Source organism: Mauremys mutica, chromosome 10 (genome assembly GCF_020497125.1).
Source record: "Mauremys mutica isolate MM-2020 ecotype Southern chromosome 10, ASM2049712v1, whole genome shotgun sequence".
In the NCBI taxonomy this organism is placed as follows: Eukaryota; Metazoa; Chordata; order Testudines; family Geoemydidae; genus Mauremys; species Mauremys mutica.
In genome coordinates this window covers 87835435-87854321 of record NC_059081.1, presented here as the reverse complement: position 1 = coordinate 87854321, position 18887 = coordinate 87835435, and the positions used below count along the sequence as shown (strand labels likewise).

The window sequence follows — 18887 nt, the reverse complement described above, 5'->3', positions numbered from 1 at the left end:
ATCTTGGTCACCGACCATTCCGCCCTCCAGTGGTTGGCTCGCATGAAGGACCATAATATGCGGCTGCAGCGGTGGTACTTGGCCCTGCAGCCCTATGCCTTCACTGTGCGTCATCGGGCCGGGAAGGACCATGCTAACGCGAACTTCCTCTCCCGGCTGGGGGGTATGGAAGGGGCTGGCCCCGCTGCACGGGAGCCAGCCTTGAGGCGGGGGCCGTGTAGTGAGGCGGCCTGGCTCCCGGCCGCACCCGAGAGGGAGGAGCCAGAACAGCTGCCACAGTGGGCGGAACCACTGCCACCTGTCCCCGCCCCCCAGAAGTCAAGGGGCGGGACAGGAAGTATAAAAGCCCCGGCCCAGCGCTCAGTTGCAGCCCGGCGGCAGGAGAGGACAGACGCTCCTGACCGACCTCCTGCTGGACCGAACCTGCCCCAAGCCCAGTACCCTGAAGAAGACTGGCCGAGCCTTCCCCGAGCCCGGTACCCTGAGGAGGACTGACCGATCCTTCCCCGAGCCCGGTATCCAGAGGAGAACTGGCCGAGCCTGCCCCGAGCCCGTTACCCCGAGGAGCTGCCCGAGCGTCCCCCCGACCCGTGTCCTGAGGAGCAGCCCGACCTAGCCAGCCCTCAGCACGACGAGGAGCCCATGGTATGGGACCCCGCTGCGGACACCCGCGATGAGCAGGTACCCGTGGAGGGGGAGATGGGAAGTAGCCCGGGGGTAGCTGACCCCAGTCTTGCTACTGTAGATTTCGAGCCGATGTCGGTGTGTTGCGGTCAGGACCCCACCGACACAGCAGCAGACTAACTGGGTCTGGGACACAGTGGAGTGGGTGGGCCTGTGTCCCCCCCTGCCACCGCCTCACGGGTGGCAGTCTCCCCCTCACATCAGAGCTCAGACCCAGAAGTCTGGACTCACCTATTGTTGCTGCTCAGCTCCTGCTTAAGGACCTGAGCCCTGAACTATTGTTGTTTGCTCAGCTCCTGCTTAAGGACCTGAGCCCCTTGAACTACTGCTTATGGCCCCGCCCTGACTAGGGCTAGGGCTTTACTGACTCTGGGTGCTCAGCCCCTGCCTGAGGGTCTGAGCCTAGAACTGCTGTTTGCTGCCCCACCCTGACTGAGGGCTTGGGCTTCGTTGACTGTTTATTTCTGCTCAGCCCTGCCTGAGGGTCTGAGCCCTTGGACCTTCGGAGACTGAACTGCTGATTTAGGCCGTGTAGTGACGCGGCCTGGCTCCCGGCCACACCCGAGAGGGCCGAGCCCCCACACCGGACTCTTACACGCCCCCAACCCTACCTGCGAGGCGCCTGTCTGGAGCATTTAAACCACTCCCCCGCCCATGGAGTGACCTCTTTTTTGACAGTTCCAATATGGTAACCCTACCCTATGGGCCAAGCCTCCACTCCTGACAGTTCAGGCTAACCTCCCCCGGCTGCTCGGCCTGCCTGCCGAGACAGAGGACTCAGGGATTTCCATCAGGCTGCTCGGTTGCAAATGCATCCACCCAAAGAAGTGAAGAATGGAAGTGAAAGAGCAAAGCTGGACCATCCGCTGAGCTGCTGCAATCAAGTGAGCAGAGCCTGGGAGAGAAGAGGGAAAGCTCGAAGGTGGCTGGTGTCTGTAGGGAGCCAGGGGAGGAGAAATAAATAGTTAATGAGGAATCCTACGGGCTTTGTCTTGTGTGGTGAAGGGTTTCAAATGGGTCTAGTTACGATCACGTTACACTTGAAAATAGCTGGGGATGGCTGAAGGGCAGGTCTATAAAGGTAAGAGGTCACTCTAGGAGCTTCAAGTCTCAGATTCTGTCCCTACTGCCTGCTTCGACCAGCTGATCTCAACCCAACACGTCCCTCAGGTGGGAGCAGGGGCGAGCTCTTTTTCCGGAGTAGCCGCCAGAATAGGGACAGGATCCATGTGGCCAAGGAAGTAGAGAGGCCTGGGGGTCACTTGCAGAGTTGCCTGTTAATGCAGCTCTTCTGGGGGAGCACGGTAGGGGACTGTGCACACAGGAGCCCCATTTCAAATGGTGGGGGGGGAGGGTAATTTAACCATGATTCCAGGGGCTACTTTGGCACCTGAAAACTCCAGTGTTTTGGCAGGGAAGTTAGCAATGAGCTGGCAGGAGCCCTGTATCTAATTCCTTTATAAAAGAAAGAAAATTAAATCGATATTAGACCCACTGAGCTCTAATACTAACGAGGTCTGACATCTTGTGGAGAATCACTGTAGGGACACTGGTTAAAATGTGACTGTATATTCTTCCTTTGTTACTAACTCTGTCGGGAGAGACCCTGCCAGGAGTCCTGGGTTCGATCCCAGCTCTAGGAGGGGACTGGGGTCTAGTGGGTTACAGTGGGGGGCAGATACACCTCGGTTAGTTATAAGAACATCAGAATGGCCCGAGTGGTCAGATCAAAGGTCCACATAGTCCAGTATCCTGTCTTCAAACAGTACCAGTAAGTCTCTGTTTCCTGGCCTGGGCGTTGAGGCTGCATTAGGGGAGGGAGCTTCCCTCTGGGGTTTAAAGCTGGTACCTGCCTCTTCTGATCCCTCCTCACCAAAAGCTTCTGGCCCCTTCATTGCTGTGTCTCTGCCGCTGGGGATGGAGCAGCCCAAGCAGCAGGGCCGGTGCAAGGATATTTTGCGCCCTAGGCAAAACTTCCACCTTGCAGCCCCCTCCCCCCCAACAGGAGCAGAGGCGCCCTGAGGGCAGACGTGGGGCTGCAGGGGCAGAACTGAGGGAGGGGCTGGGGGCAGAAGTGATGGGAGGGTTGAGGAGGAGAATTAAAGCCGGGCTGGGGACAGGCAGATGTGGGGGTGGCAGGGACACAGAATGAATTAGGATTTGGGGTTTGGGGGAGAAGCTGGAGGCTCCCCAGGAGCAGGGAGCCTGGGAGAGGGAGACCCAGAAACTGCAGAGTGTGACCTACAAGTCACGAGAGAAGGGAGGCTCTAGTGGGAAGCGGTTAGAGGGTGTGGAGGGTCAAGTACAGGGTAGGTTTATCCAAACCGGGGGAAAGAAATGAAAGAATAAAAGAGAAAAAATAAAGTAAAACCAGTGTGAGGGCAGAAGCCTGGAGAAAGTGGCGGGAAACTCAACTGAAGAGTGAAAGCCAAATGGTGCTGTGAGGGGAAATGCTCTGGGGCAGGCAGCAAGCGCGGAAGGGATCTCAAGCTGCAGTGGGGATTCAGGATCCAGATGCCCAGCGACTTTAACAGCTCTTAGGCATGGATGTCAGTCACGTCCATACTGACTGTTACCGGACCAGAATAGCCATGGTTGTTATGAAAGGAAAGGAATTGCTCCTTGGAAATTGATACTCTCACCACTGGAGCCTATTTAGTTGCACTTAGTATTGGGCAAATAACTGACTTTTTGCTTCACTGGCAGTTTTGCACACACACACAAAAATCAGCAAACCAAACAGAAAAATCATTATTGCAGACGGCAGGACTGGCCTCGCTGGCAGGAGCAATTTTAACTCTTTGGACCCACTTTGATGCTAAGTAGGACCTGCTGTTTATGTTTCCAACATGTCGCCATTTCTTATTAATTGCCCAAACATCTTCTCATTGTCTCTCTTGCTGAAGACAGATTTCCAAAGGCAGTCAATATCCCAGCCATGTCATTTTGTCCCTCCGCTACAGACACGAACAGGCCTCCTTCTCCAGCATGTTTTCCGCTTGTTGGATAGAGACATTCACTTACTCAGCCAGTAGGTCTAACAGATCCTGATAACGGCTTTTCTTAGACATTTCTCATTACCAGGTAGGGTGACCTGACAGCAAGTGTGAAAAATTGGGACGGGGCTAAGGGGTAATAGGCACCTATATACGACAAAGCCCCAAATATCGGGACTGTCCCTATAATATCAGGACATCTGGTCACCCTATTTCCATGTTAACTCCCCTCCCAGGTTTGGGGTTAGTTCAAATCAGTTGCTTCTAGCTTTGTGGCTACTTTATCTTTTATTGGCCTCACAAAGGTGGTTACTCTGTAGCACTGAGCATCACTACTCTGCCATTCCTTAGACACGCAGCATTCTGCTAAAGATTAAGCTGTTCAATGCTATCAGAAGAGATTCTTAAAAGTCCCAGCAGGCTCTGTCTCAGGGCTGAATGAGCTTCCTCCCCTGGACCAGCTGTTCTTACTGCATGTTACTCTCTTGGCTTTTGTCAGCCCAGGCTGATTTGCGGAGGAGGAAGGGGGGATACGCTGTTCACGGTGATGGGGTGTACGGGCCCCTCACTGATCCAGTATTGGACTAGGGGTGCCCGGCCCCTCAACAGGTGCAGGGCCTGCTCCCAGCGGAGGAAGAATTTAAAAGGACACCGGTAGCCGAGGGGAAGGGGGAATGAACTGCGTGTGGCACCAGGCTACAAGGCTGGTGCTGAGAGCTTTGCCAGGAGCGGCAACAGCTTTGTGAGGGTTTCTCCAGCAGCAGGGACGTGGACTCCTCCCCACCCCCACCCCTTTGGGAGATGAAAGCCTGAGAGAGATGGACTGACTGAACTGGACACAGAGACAGAGGGAAATCTGCTAAGCCAGCGACCGTGCCCCAGACTGAGGAGCTCCAGATGGGTAGGAGGTGACAAAATTTGGGGCTGGTCAGTACCTGAACTGGACACTTTGAGAGCCCCTCAGGGAGCTGGGCTGACCCCCAATGGAGTGGACGGGCCTGGGCCTAGGTTTGGGATGGAGGAACTGTACAGGCTGGTCGGCAGTAAAGAAATTGACACTGATACAAACTCCTAACAGAGAAGCACCAAGTGGGATTTACACCATTGTAGCTTAATTCAGCAACCACATGCAGATACGTACCAGTGTGCGCCTTCTGGAATGCGTCTGCACAACATACATTCCCTGATGAGGTCCAGCTCCTTACGTGGGAAATAATGGCCCATGTGGGGGGAAGATTAGCGTCTTTCCAAGCTATCTGATTTGTCCAAATGAAGAAAATATTAGAATCCCAAGATAAAATAGGCGCCCTCATGAGTCATGAAAATCCCTTTCTTGACTTGATACAAATTAACATAATGGGTTATGGGGAGGGGAGCTGCCGTGAAAATGCCCTGGCTTTGTCCAGGGCTGGCTTTGTCTGTGACATCAGCACTAAGGCAGGGCATAAAACAGGCAAACAGGGGCTCTTTGGCTCACAGAGTCCAATCATCGGAGGAAGGAAGCAGCATCGCACTCCAGAACTCCTGCTTGACACACAGTAAGTACTTTAGCATGTCTGTGTGCCAGCCACACGCTCGCAGCCAGAGGTAAACTGGAAGGGGTTGGAACTGCAGCTTATTTGAATCCACCGTTTTTTCCCTCCACTCTTTGTTTGCTTGTGTGATGTGTTATCTTGGGAACGCAGCCAGGTGTTTTCATGCAGTGACCCTTGTGTGCTGTGGCAATGTGCTTGTTTGCATGTTTGAAGTTTTTGGTGTGAGTTTTTCTGCACATGAATGTCTGTGTGCTATCCATCCATGTGAGCAGTGTTACACGTTCAGCAAACAGTATTTCCCATAAAGTGCTCTTTGCTGAAAGTACATGAAGCCTGCAACGAAAGGCAAGTGTCCATACACAGTGCGAGCCTTTGAGCTTATATCCAAATGGCTTCTAATTCTGTTTTCCCATGACTGAACTATAACCGCTACTACAATGTTGTTTGCATGGCAAAACAGCTATTTTCTGCCAATTGAGTTCAGAGCCTTAGAATTTTCAAAAGGCCTGCAAAGTAAAACTGACTTTGTCTGAGTCTGCAGCCGATGCTAAGAACTTCTGAAACAATCCCTCTCATCCCTTGTAGGTGGTACATGCTCGGTTAGCTCCTGAATTCCAGGGGGTGGAAGAAAACAACACTGGACATGTTAGGCATCTAGCCTGTGCATTTATACTCAGATATTAACCTCATTGTTTAAGACCCATGAAACCTCTAGTAAAACCCAACTGGAAAAAAAAGTGGGGAAGCCAGAAAAGAGTAAAATGATGTGTTCAGTTTGGATCCTATTATCACCCGCAAGGGTGTTGATTGTGCATGAAGATAGGCACCCGCAGCTAGGAGCACTCGGTGTTAAAAACTGTGCCCTGTGTGTCTTAGGTCACACCTGCTTCCTTCGCTGACCCAGTTTTTGCATGAAGTTCCCACTGCAGATTGAGCCAGCTCTGGAAAAGCAAGGTGGAATCTCTTCTGTCTGTTGTATCAGCAGCAGAATTGCCAAATTCTGGACGTCCTGAGGACAGAATCTTTATTGCTGATGTAAAAAGCCCTTTGATTTTCAGAGCCTGGCTTGGATGTTCAGGTCTCACACTTTGCAGGGGGAAACGGCCTTTTGATTGAACTGAGCACTCTGCTCAAGCTAGAACAGCCACAGGTGGCATCACTGTCATTGAGAGGTCAACTATATGACACTTGATCCTCCCAGGAGCCGTAGGAACTAGAAATGGGCTGGGTGGGAATGCTGTTCTTCCACTGATACTCAGAGTTACCACCTAAACATCTGCACGTTGACTGGTGTCCCCGGGCCATGTCCTGCAGCAGTGGGGTGTGGACTGCCCAAAAGTCTGTCTTTGTACTGAATGGGGCAATAGACAAATGCAGCAGAACATGCAGCCAGATTCCACTCTCATTCCTAGTGCATCGGCTCCAGTGGCCGTCTTTTAAATGTCCATACTCCACTTGAATGGTGAGGGCGATGCAGTGAGAGTGTGCCAGTTGCCCGGGGAAGCACTGGTGAGGAGTTTTGACTCCCATGTCCGGTATGTTCGGCTGCATGGTTGCCATCAATTTAAACGAGAACATAAGAAGCACGGTGGAAATTGTGCCATAAGGGGTGTGAAGAAGCCTCAGTGCTCAGAGTCCGTCTCTCCCAAGGTGCCAGAATGCATCTGTTATCTGTAGCACAGAATGTCACATTTTAAAATGGAGTGCACACAGCGGCGGGTGCATAACTTCATGTACAATTATCGCCGCATGCAGGAGAGAAACCGTGAGGGCTAAAAAGGAGGCGATAAATCGTGCTACAGCCCAGGGGAAAAGAACAGGTGTGGATGGACAGAAGGTTCTATAATGATTAGCACATTTCCTTCCGTTGGATATTTGCTGCTATAAGGTTCAAACTCAGCAGCCTGCTGGCAGCGCTATAACTGCAATCAGCTGGCCTTTCTGGTAAGAGATTGCCAAACAGAGTCACTTCGTTTCTACCTGGAGTCCCAGGGTGATTCCCGGCAAGGGGAAGGGCTATGTGACTTTGTCAGAGTAAATCACACTGACAAATTGAAACCACACACCAGCTCGGTGGTGGGAGGCATCGGAGTAAACGCAAATCCAGCCTAGGGCCGCCATTCACTAATGGTTCGTCCAGTTACAGGTATGAGAGTCAGGGCTTGTGCGGCTCTGTCATGGAACTGATCCTGCTCTCCCAAAGGGGTGCTCCTGCAGCTCATAGGAATTAATGGTTTGCGATTCAGAGAAATAAGGAGGTGGCAACTAAGGGCTAGTCTAAACTAGAAAATTTACGTTGCACAAGGGTATGAAAAATGCACACCCTTCCGCGGGTAGTTAAGCTGACCTAAGTTCCCGTGTAGCCAGTGCTAGGTTGCTGGAACCATCAACCTAGCTACTACCTCTCAGGGAGGTGGATTAACTACACCGATGGGAGAATCTCTCCTGTCAGCATCGGGAGCGTCTACACCAAAGCGCTACAGCGGTGCAACAACTGTGCTGCTGTAGCATTTCAAGTGCAGACAAGTCCTAAAGCACCTGACTTCCAGCCCTTCACTAAGGCACCTGAAACCCTTCTTAGGATGCCCGCTAAGGGCCTGCTGACATCCATGGAAAGACTCCCAGTGGGCTTTGGGCTGGGCCCGAGAGCTCCAGTGTCTGCAGTGTCAGACGTAGGGGTGCAGGAGGAGTCAGTCTGACAGTTGCCTTCAGTGTCACTGGGAACTGCGTGGCTCCTTCCCCAGGCACAGCTTTCAGTAGGTAGCCGTCCCCACCGAACACCTTCATGGCATCATCCAATTACATGGATTTCCTAGCATGATTCAGACCAATAGTTTGCGGGTGTACAGCCCCGCCCACCCCCCAAGGATCTCAGCCTGCTTAACAAACGTTCATTAGGCCTCAGAACCTGCTGTCAGGAAGTATTGTGATGCCTGTTTGACAGACAGGAAAGTGAGGACTAAAGAGAGTAAGGGCCTGGCAAGGGTCAGCGATAGAACCAGAACCAGAAATCTACCAGTTCTGGGCCCCAGCCCAATGGTCTCACCACTAGCCCACCCAGCTTGAGGTTCTGCTGGCCTTAGTCATGCACGTGGGCTCACTGGGCCAGAGCTTGGATCCCCTACAGCTTCCCCTATATTTTTCTAACCATTGCTTCATTAAATGACAGCCGGCCTTCCCCCCGCCCCCAGCACGAGTTTCCTTTTTATTCACATCAATAAGAAATGGCTTCCAAAACGCCCTCTCTGATGTGCTAGGGAAAGAATTAACAAGGTAGTAGGACTTGCCACTGAGACTGTAGGTTACAATGAACACTTACACTTGTGTTGACGCCTCACGCAGCCAGATGACTTGGTCATTTATTTCCTAGGCTGAAGACATCTGTCTATTTCTGAACCACTTCAGTGTTTTAAGCAGGTCAGTAACGTGGATAGAAAATAACAATGAACAGAAGTAATAGACCAAGAAGCTTTTCAAAGCAATTCTTTTCTTACAATGTCTTATGGTCATTCACCAAGGACTATACGAAAAGGAAGAGCAATCAGAGCTAGTCGGGAATGGTTTTTACTCAGTGTTTATCATCAGAACATGCTGATTTCTCAAAAAACAAAATTTATCATGCAAAAGGGTCAGTTTTGATTAATTTCTTGACTTGGCATTTTTTGAAATGAAAAGTTCTGATTCCTAAACAACTTTCATTTCATAATTTCAGCTAGCGATATTTAAAGAAATTAAGGGTCAAAACTGAAATAAAACACTTTGAAATGATCAAAATGAAACATTTTGATTGATCCAAACTGATTTTTTTTTTTTTCAGATTTTCAGTTCAGGTCATTTTTGAGATTTTGACTTCTCATCCCGAGTCTGGATGGGGAAAAAATTTTAAATATTGAAATACTTTTATGGAATGGGGAAAACATTTTGTTCCCACTTCCAGTAACCATGGCCAGAGGGGCAGGAGTTCACCCCTTGCTCCTAGAGAGGAAGGCAGAAAAATAAACAGCGGAGGGGGTAGGGAGGATGACAGGAGTATTTTATTTATAGGCAAAGCACTTTGTTGGTGCTTCATAAGTATTACAGGAGTTGGGTGGGTGAGGTTGCGGGGCCTGCAATGTGCAGGAGGTCAGACTAGATGATCCTTTTGGCCTTAAAGTCTATGAGTCTACACACACTGGGAATTGACAGTCAGCTTAGGACAGTATAGTGGCTGCGGTTTTTCCCTGACTTCAAGCTTTTCCAGGTAGCACATCAGGAGATGGACGGAGGGGGAGAGTTGTGCTATGATCGTTAAGATCTTGACACGCCTCTAACTGTGCTCAGAGGAGGTGTGTTGGATTCTTTATGTGCCCACGGCCCTCAATCAGATCACAGCCCCTTTGTGGCAAACACACAGTAAAAGACAGACCAGGCCCCGATGAACTCGGTCTGAGGTCCTGACCCTGGCCACGCAATGCAGGGTTCTGGTCACACACAGCCGCTTGCAGGGTAAGGGCCCAACTTACCACAAGACACACCCAGAGAAAGTCAAAAGCAATCGAGCAAGCGTAGCAAACAATGTGAGGGAATGAGGTGATGGAACAACAGATAAGGTGACCGAAGGGTGCATAGCCGATGAATGTGCACTGTAGATGGGTCTGAGTCTTCTTACAAGATCAACTAAATTATGAGATGCAAACAAATGCACAAAATACTTTGTGCGATCCCCACTGTCCATTAATGAGCCATTAGCAGTTGTCACCACCAGTGGCTTCGTGACACACAATTAGGCCTTGAGGAGAAGGAGGCCTGGGGTGGCAGTTGTGAGGGCTAGTTGGGACAGGAACTCTCTGCACCTGGGAAGCATGGGAGAAGTGGACAGACAGGCCGACAAGGTCGGCATCGTCGGCAGAGTGGAGGCAGTAGGCTCAGACAAAAAGAAGCGCAGGTAAGGAGCCGAGCCATGAAAGACATTAACAGTGAGAACAAGACGTTTAACTGACTGCAGGGAAGCAGGGTGACATGGTCATAGCTAGAAGGTCAGAAGACAATCCCAGCCGTGAGACAGGAGGGAGGGGCTTGATCTGGCTGTCGGGGAGGCCTGGAAAGGAGGTTGCAGGATCGAGACCAGAGATGACGAGGGCTCAGAGAGTTTTTATGGTCCTTGGTGCCTTCAAAATATGTAGCTTTTGGTGCAGGGCTCAGTCATCTCCAGGGCAGAGTACTCTCAAAACTCTGGGCCCAGGGCATTCACTCGCACCAACACCCCTGATGGAGGGAGCAAAGGTCACGGATCTCCCCAGTGGCCCCACTGCCAGCACTTCCAAAGCCAGCAGCTACTCCGCGGCTTTACGGATGGATGGGCAGCAGAAACGTATTAGCCCTGGCTGTGTTACATCTCTGCCATGAGCAATGCAAATGGATGGGACAATGCTGGCCTGCCCACTGCCCCCTTTGTCCCCCCCGCCCACTGCCTGCCTCTACCCCAGCCAGCTCCTTGGACCCATGTCACAGATGCAGTTACCAGCTCAAGGCATCGGTGCCTGTGTCACTCTGGTGGTCCGGCTTGCAGCCCTTTCACTGCCCTTTTCTGCCCTAGAGTGTTGCTGCGCAAGCGCCCCCTTGTGGCCAGGGATGCCTCTGCAGTGTCTTGCCTCTAGCAGCCCCTTATGGGCCCCTTAAGCACCCCAGAGAGTCTTGTACCCAAAGCCGCCGGGTCTCAGCCCTGTGGCTCCTTTGCTTGCCCTCCTGCTCCTTCCTCCCTCTCAACCAGCCACACACCTGCCGCATCCTGCTGCCTCTTATATTAAATCACCTGCATCCGCTCAGGTGAGGCTCCTCTTGTACTCCGGCCTGGCTTAGCCCAGACTCCAGAACCCAGGCAAGCCGCCCTGTTACATGCCCACAGAGGAGAGCTCACGTTTGCACCTGTGTGTGGTTTCACAGGTAAGTTTAGGTTTCAGGTTTAGTTGCAGCTCCAAAAAGGCAGCTACTCACTCACTGCTGAGAGTGATGCCAACTCTGGAGATGTTTTATCCAGATTTCGGAATCCAGAGATCGCACGAGATTCTTGGCTTTCATCAAAAATGGTTTTTCGCTCTACTGGCTGAGGAGAAAAGCTTGAAAATATAACCCAAGTGCACTGTAGCAGCTCAGAAACCAGACTGGCAAATAAAAAGAAACGTGTGTATATATATATATATATATATATAAGCATCTCATGATTGGGGGGACGTGACTCATGACTTTAGAATGACTAAGATGTGGTTGACAATGCTGATCATGCATCCGTTCCCACTGGTGCTGGACAAAACACTTTCAGGGGAACCTTTTTTCCATTGGAAAATGCAGTTTTGCCAAAGTCTAGCTGTTTTGCGGGAATGTGTCAATTCTGACAACATTTTGGATGCATAAAGAACCAAAATGAACCGTTTTGACTTTCTGGTTTCGTTTCGATAATGTTGAAGTGGTTCATTTTGATAGAGTCAAAACACAGCATTTTGAATCTCCTCATTTTGATTCGTTTCGTTTTGACTTTTATATTAAACCATTAATTGTAATGTATTTAAGATTGATGGTTTAATAGTGTGTATTGTTTTGACATTAACTAAACAAAACATTTTAATGGTTCCAAATTTTAAAAATGTTTGGAATTTTTTATTTTGTGGGAAATTTCAGCTTTTCAGTCCAATTTGGAACAAAAACCCGTTTCAAAACGTTGGCACTTCCATGTTTGCTCCAGTTTCCCGGGAACAGCTGTAATTCCTGTTATTCAGCGGGTGTCTCTCCAGAGAGTGGATTGATTTGCTCACCCCACCCCCAACCAAGATGACGTCTCATTAACTTTCCTGGTCTCTGTTTCTGCAGGCTGGACTCACACCTTGCTAAATTCCGGCACCAGCCACAAGCCTTGGGGGAGCTGAAGGGAATGAAACTGCTGGCTGCCTGCTTCATGTACCTGCTGCTCACCTGTCTGGCCCTGCCCAAAGCCGAATGCCGACTCCACGAGCGATCCATGGAAATCAGGAGTAAGTCCCTGTAACTGCAGCAGCCAGGCCAGCTCCTCAGCTGGTGCAGACTGGCGCAGAGCCACCCCAAATGGCTCTGCTGCCCCCCCCACCCCCGTTATCTCTGCCCTCCCCCAGATAATTGGATCCAGCACAGAAGAGCCTAGGAGGTCGGTGACGGTATCAGTGGGTGGCATGGCAGGGTCAGTGTTTAATAGAGAGGCTTCTCCTGTCTCTCTCCCATGGTAGCCTATGTTCAGAGCCTGGTTTAGTCACAGGGTGGAGAGTCTCCAGAGCGCCCAGGCGTTGAACAGGGTGTAGTGCCGAGGTGCAGGAGCAGCGCTGTGTGCGTATGAAGCCTGCCCGCACTCAGAGCACCTCAAGCCGCTCTGCCTCCTCCCTGTACCTCCCCGTGCACACTGACCGCAGCCGGGCGTGGGCCTGGCATGGCAGGAGCAGGGTCTCCTTGCACACACGCACACACCTGTGTAAGGACTTGTCCCAACCTGACCCCAAACACCTGGAGTTGTTCAAATGCAGCAAAAGTTTTTGAAAAGGCCTCTGGGTTAAGGCTGTCATTGCTAGCCCCTGTGTGCTCGGGCCTGTGTAGCAGCGCCCTCTGCCGGTGAACGTGCAACATTGCGGGTTACTGCCAGGCTAGTCGGCTGCAGCGTGAGATGGCTGAGCTTTCTGTCCTTTCATTATCTAGGCTTTGTTCTTCTCCCTCCAGAATCCCCCTCTTGCTCCACATAGCTTCCCCCTCCTGCCTCTGCATTTTCCCTCTCATCTTCTGCAACCCAATCCACCCTCACACACACCCAGCCACTCTGCTCTGGCTCAGTCCAGGAGCTGGACTTCAAAGCGGTCCTTTCGAGGGACTTCAGACACTCCAAAACAATTCCTTACATCTTTTCACCTCCTTCCTCCCGCCCACCCCGAAGGCCGTTCTCCCCAGCAAGGCCTACAAAGGGCCTACATACGGAGTTTCCTGGCCCAGCCGCGTTGCAGGTTCCATGAGCCAGGAAAAGTCTAGAGGAACTGTCCAGACAGCAGAACTCAAAAACTTGCAGTTTTTAATCAGCCTGTCCAGCAAATCTCTTCCTACAACGTGTGTCACGGCAGCACCCGGTGGCACCCGACGCGATCAGGCCGCTCTGTGCTAAGCGCCAGGCACACCCCGGCAGTAACAGCCCTTCCTGAAGGAGTTTGCAATATAAACACACCAGACACAGGGGCGGTGACTTTCTCGAGGTGACAGGCAGGGTTAGAACCCAGCTCTCCTGACTCCCCAGCCCACCTGAATTAGCTTGGGCAATGGAGTTACCTGGTGCTCTGGTGGTGGGGCAGCCTATACACACACCGGGCTGTCGGCAGTCTCAGGATGACTGGTCCCCACGTGCTCATAGCATAAAGCCCATGTTCTAATTGCCGTGAGGACGCACAGGTCGCATGTCAGCAAGTGAGTCACTGCAGAGCCAGAGAACTAAGCACATGGGCCAGATCCTCAGCGGCTGTGAATCAGCGGAGCCCCACTGATTTCAAAGGATCTGCTCCAAGCCGAGAATGTGGCCCTTGGTTCCCGTCACCCCAGCAGGGCCCTGTTTGCGCTGCGTGGCTCAGGGTGCTGCTGTTGGTTTTTAGCGGTGGTTGTGAAAGGGGCTGGATGGCAGTCCCTGGAGAATCAAGTCCTGTGCTTCTCCATAGGGCCGGCACAATGGGAACCAGACAGGGGAAGAGGGTTGCACCCCATTCCCAGTGCCCTGAGTCACCCAGTCCCTCCTCTGTATGGCTACTCCCTTCCCTCCTTCATTACTGTGCAAAAGACATTGTCATTTTAAAATAAGCGAAGGCCACGCCACCTGCTCACCACCGGCAATGACAAGGCAGATGCAACCACTGGCAAGTGTATGTTACAGGTCGGGGCCTGAGCCACAGAGGATATGAGCGATCACAGCCTATAGCTTGGGAGCTTTAACTCCAGCTGGACCAGTCCATGGTTTTAGCTCGGGAAGTCCCTCCTTCTCCATCCCAAGCAGGTGGCTGTGACACATGCTCAGGAGAATTAGTCCTCAGCCTCACGTTCTAAAGACTTCCTGGCCTTTGCCTTCTAGACCCTGATATCGACCCTTCCTGGTACACAGGGCGTGGGATCAGACCCGTGGGACGGTTTGGCCGGAGGAGAGCTGTCGTGGAGAGCTCCCGGAAGTCGGGCTATGGACACAGGCAAGCTTGCTTCCCTCTAGAAGAAAGCAGTGAATCCCTTCAAGATGAATGAAATGGCCAAGACAAAGAATGAATTTGAATGATGATAAGAAAAGACCCTTCTCCTCTCTCCCTTCCACATCCCAGCCTCTCTTCTAGGCACATGAAAATGTTTGGTCTCATTTCAATGTACAGTATCTTTGTGGCTATAAATGATAGAAACCAAAGAGCAGTTGATAACTCCAGTATTTTTGCAGACAATTTCCCTCTCGTCTGTTTTTTCTTTTTCTCTCCCCTGTTCCCCATTTGTCCCCATCTCTGGCTTTTGCTCTTAAATCTAACATGATTTGTGCCAGAAAATTGCTGGGGGAAAGAAATACAAATTCCCATGTTAATTATCTTCCTAGAACATGGGCTCTTTTATACAAACCAAAAAAATAATTAAAAAAATTGAGAAACCGAGTCCGGCACATGTCTGCTGTGACTTGAAACGAATCAGACTTATCTCCACTCTCCTGGGCCGTAGGATCTTTAGAACCGAGTGGCGTCACTTTCCCCTGAGATTGCGTCTCTCTCTTCCTGAACAATTTCTCTTCCACACAATAAAGTCTTTTGACGTGATCACCGGGCAGAGGAGCCAGCGTTTTAGTCTGGATTCTGAATCCATCTGAAAGCAGGTGGAATATAAGTGGCCCTACTCCCCTGACCAATGTGTCATGCCAGCAGGAGTAATACGCTGGCGAATCAAGATGACCATTTCAGCAGGCCCCACACAGCTGGCTCTGCACAGTGCAGATGGCAGCCATCTTGCCATTGCGCATCTGTGCAGTTCCACCCACCTCCTAGGACAAGAAACTCTTACTGCTCTGCTGAGGCCTGAGCTGGCGTCTCTAATTCCCAGCTCTGTTTGTCACTCACTGCGGGCCACCCATGCCGCTCTGCATGAGATTTGCCTATTAGTCAGATCCTACCAGATGATCTAATGGTCCCTTCTGGCTTAAAAGTCTAGAAGATGCTGACTTAGGGTGACCAGACTGCAAGTGTGAACAGTCGGGATGGGGATGGGGGTAATAGGAGCCTATATAAGAAAAAGCCCCAAATATCGGGACTGTCCCTATAAAATCGGGACATCTGGTCACCCTGTTCTGAATCCACGTAGGCCTGACTTCCCCCTTCCTCCAAACTGCCATGTCCAATGTCCCTGCTCTCCTTTTAAACACTGCACCTGCTGCCCCGCACTGAGCTGGCTGGGCTGAGCTCCCCGCTGCTATCCTGCCGTCCGCGGCCCACCGGCAGCCAGCCCGGAGTGCCAGGCTGCGCTACGGTACTTGAGAAACACTGCGGAGTAGCCAGATCCGCTGCGGGTGAAACTCGGCCTAGCGCCATTGGCTTGAGTGGGGCTACAAGCGCCTCTGGAAAAGGGGGATACGAGTCTCGCACCACGTTTGGCAGTGGGAGCAATACGCAGCCGCTAGCACAGAATCAGAAATGAGGGTTGCCGGGTGTCCGGTTTCTGACCGGAAAGTCCAGCTGAAAAGGGAACCTGGCGTGTTCGGTCAGACGTAGTGACCGGACACTAACAGCCTGGTTACTGCGGGCGGGGGGGTAGTGGCAGCCTGTTACCCAGCCCTGAAGTGGCGGCTCCCGCGGCAGCAGGCACCAGCTTGGGCGGCAGGCAGCCCCTTTGCAGAGCCTGGCTTGCGGGGCTGTGGCAGGAGACAGCGTGCGGGACCCCTGGCGAGTGGGGGAAGGGGCTCTCAGCAGGCACAGAACGTTCCCCGGGCGGGAAGGAACACGAGCTGCCCCCCCAGCCGGCCGGCGCTTCCCCTGGCTGCGCTCTCAGGCGGCTCCGGGGCAGAGAGGGCTGGAGCGGGCGAGGAAGGGGGCTGCTGGGCCCGCAGCACAGGAGGAGGCAGGAGGCTGCTCTGGCCTCTGGGGGAGCAACTTGGGTGCTGAGAGCTGCCCACAGGCCTCTGCTTCTCCTGACCATGGAGAGCCCCACCGTGCAGCCTGCGGGGAAACAGAAGCCCAGGGAGAAAGCCCAGCCCTGAGCTCCTGCAGCATGAACAGCCGCTGCCGGGGAAAGCAGCAACTACCCCATAATTAGGGGCCCCGATTCCCCTTTCTCCCCCCAGGGTAACTCAGGAGTCACTGCACTGACGGGGGAGGGGGAAATTCTCCGCCTCCAAAAGTGACACAAGCCTTGCGCACAGTGAGGCTGCTGGTCAGGAAGCAAATGGAACGACCGCCCAGGGGCTGAGAAGGCTTCTGGAGTGTGTCAGCGCTGGGGTGAATGTGTCCCACGCTCAATCAGAGAGGAAAAGGGTTAATGTTCTGCAAAGGGAGCCAGGCCCCAGAGGCCCCGCTCAGCCTGCCAATTAGAGGCAGCCAGCTTCCAGCTGGGCGTAGCAGGGCAGGTATTTAAGCAGGAAGAGGCAGCAGCCTAGGAGTTCCTCCTCTTAGACAAACCCCTGGATTCTCTGAGTGACCCAGAGCCCAGCCAGTGATCTGCTCCTGCTGGAGGGTGGCCTGTCTCCTGAGGACCCTTTCAGATAAGCCTCTCCCTTCCCTTTTGGTTTTGAGCTGCCTGGGATGTGGGTGATGGATTCTGCCTGACAGGTCTATGCTGGAGGCAGGGCTGATTCACTTCCCAGAGCCAGATCAGTGCATAGACAAACTATAGACCCAGGCCTAAGGCTTCAGCTCCTGGGGTCCCACTTCTGACCCTCCTGGCTGCAGGGCAGTGGATGGAAAATGTGAACTGAGACTAACCAACGTGGCGATGTCTGCCTGGGGTCTGGCCCGCCCTTGAAAGGCTTTGCCCCCATGGATTATTCCAGACTCTCCCCACCGCCGCAGGGGAAACAAGCTGTCCCAGTAGAAGTGCAGTTCTGCTGTGTATCGGCACTCCAGGCTTGGTGCAGGCACAGGTGTGTTACACAGGGGTCACCCCCCCGATCCAGCCATGCTGGCAGAAGGCTGTAGTGTAGACCTGGCTTGAGCCAGCAGATGGCCAGAAACAACCACCCTGAGAGGTGTGAACTGCCCCATGCCTCTAAATGTGTCTTTACAACAAAACCCACTGCAAGGGGGGCTAATATGCCACCCAAGCCGGAGGGGAAGAGAGAAGCATGCTTAGCCCACCATCAAAACAGTATCTTGCATCTGAAGAAGTGGGTATTCACCCACGAAAGCTCATGCTGCAAAACGTCTGTTAGTCTATAAGGTGCCACAGGATTCTTTGCTGCTTCATCAAAACAGATCCACCCTGGCTCCTTGGGAAAATACAATACGGGGATGGGGGCGCCTGACATGCCTGTGTGACACATCCAGGACCAAGCCTGCACACTGCTAGGAGCTGTCCTGGCCTCAACACAGGTGATGGGAGGTTCCTCTTTCTCCATGTGGTGCTAAGTGCACTTGTCTGTAATACTTGAGTTGATGTCTGATGCTAATAGCAAGGTGGCCCCCCTTGCTGTATCTCAACAGAAGCCAGTGATGGCCTCTGAATTCCCTATACCCTGCCATAGGGAAGCAAGCTGGGAAGTTTTCCGTACTGTCTGTCTAGAGGAGAAGCTCGTATACAATTGACACCTTTGCAAAGCAATGAAGCTCAAAACCAGCTGCAAGATGCAGCACCTCGGTGTGGGAGTGTGGCCGTTTGTCAGTAACTAATTGCGGTGCACCCACCACCATGCAAGCGAAGTTACTAGGTTCAGCCCCAGCTGAGTCAATGTGGCATACTTCAGCCATGGAACTCTGTAACGGTTCCCCCGGGCTGGGTCTGTCTGGGGTGGGATGATGTGTATAAGCAACAGCAGGAGTTTAGCGGTGAGATCATGTGACGTGCTGTAAGCACATGTGTACAGGAGGATGACTTCACCCTCCTGAAATAGCAGAGACTGGCTGGTGGCTGCTACAGCTGCAGTGAAATGAGCCCCTGCACTTCCCAAATTCACTGAGTCTTGAGCACTGGTTATAGCAAATGCCCTGTAGACCCTCAGCTGTGACCCCTTCCAGGGGTGTTTTCTTGCTGCATGTGCAGTGCTCCTATTGACAGTACATCTCACCCTGGCTTTATCTTGCAACGTTGGCTGCAGTGTAAATACTGTAGCTCAGGTGGTAAAATGGCTTCAGTTAGTCCGTTTTCACAAGCTCATGATCCTGTGCCTTTTCAGATCAAGCTTTCCATGCTTGGTCTCCGCTGGAACTTAGGTAAAAAATTCAGTAAACCTGAGCAAAGTCCCTTCAGCTGTTTTGTGCTCCTCGGATGTAAGTGTATACACCTCCCCCACCACCACCTTCCACTGCCACACTAAAACTACTGCCTCTCTTCAGAGGGACAATTCCCAAGTATCAGAGGGGGAGCTGTGTTAGTCTGGATCTGTAAAAGCGGCAAAGAGTCCTATGGCACCTTATAGACTAAGAGACGTATTGGAGCATGAGCTTTGTGGGTGAATACACATGCATCCGACGAAGTGGGTATT

General features: G+C 52.1%; 2 protein-coding genes across 4 annotated transcripts in view; both read left to right on the top strand.

Annotated features, from left to right (window-relative positions):
- The first annotated feature begins 645 nt into the window (after positions 1 to 645).
- Positions 646 to 14905, top strand: LOC123378423 (prolactin-releasing peptide-like). Of its 3 annotated transcripts, none has more exons than XM_045032158.1 (3): positions 646 to 681; positions 12059 to 12219; positions 14310 to 14905. In XM_045032158.1, the coding sequence occupies exons 1-3, from the start codon at positions 674 to 676 to the stop codon at positions 14471 to 14473; spliced, it is 333 nt and encodes a 110-aa protein (XP_044888093.1). In that variant the 5' UTR covers positions 646 to 673; the 3' UTR covers positions 14474 to 14905. The 3 variants fall into 3 exon arrangements, with proteins under 3 accessions (XP_044888093.1, XP_044888091.1, XP_044888092.1); XM_045032156.1 differs by lacking the exon at positions 646 to 681 and adding an exon at positions 4624 to 5218 and having other exon boundaries at positions 14310 to 14902; XM_045032157.1 differs by lacking the exon at positions 646 to 681 and adding an exon at positions 9123 to 10139.
- A 1808-nt stretch (positions 14906 to 16713) lies between these two features.
- The window catches only part of LOC123378418 (maestro heat-like repeat-containing protein family member 7), a 49077-nt gene continuing 46903 nt past the window's right edge, over positions 16714 to 18887 (top strand). The window contains exon 1 of the mRNA XM_045032150.1: positions 16714 to 17330. Coding sequence (XP_044888085.1) covers positions 17227 to 17330 — 104 coding nt within the window. The 5' untranslated portion in view covers positions 16714 to 17226. The remainder of the gene's footprint in view (positions 17331 to 18887) is intronic.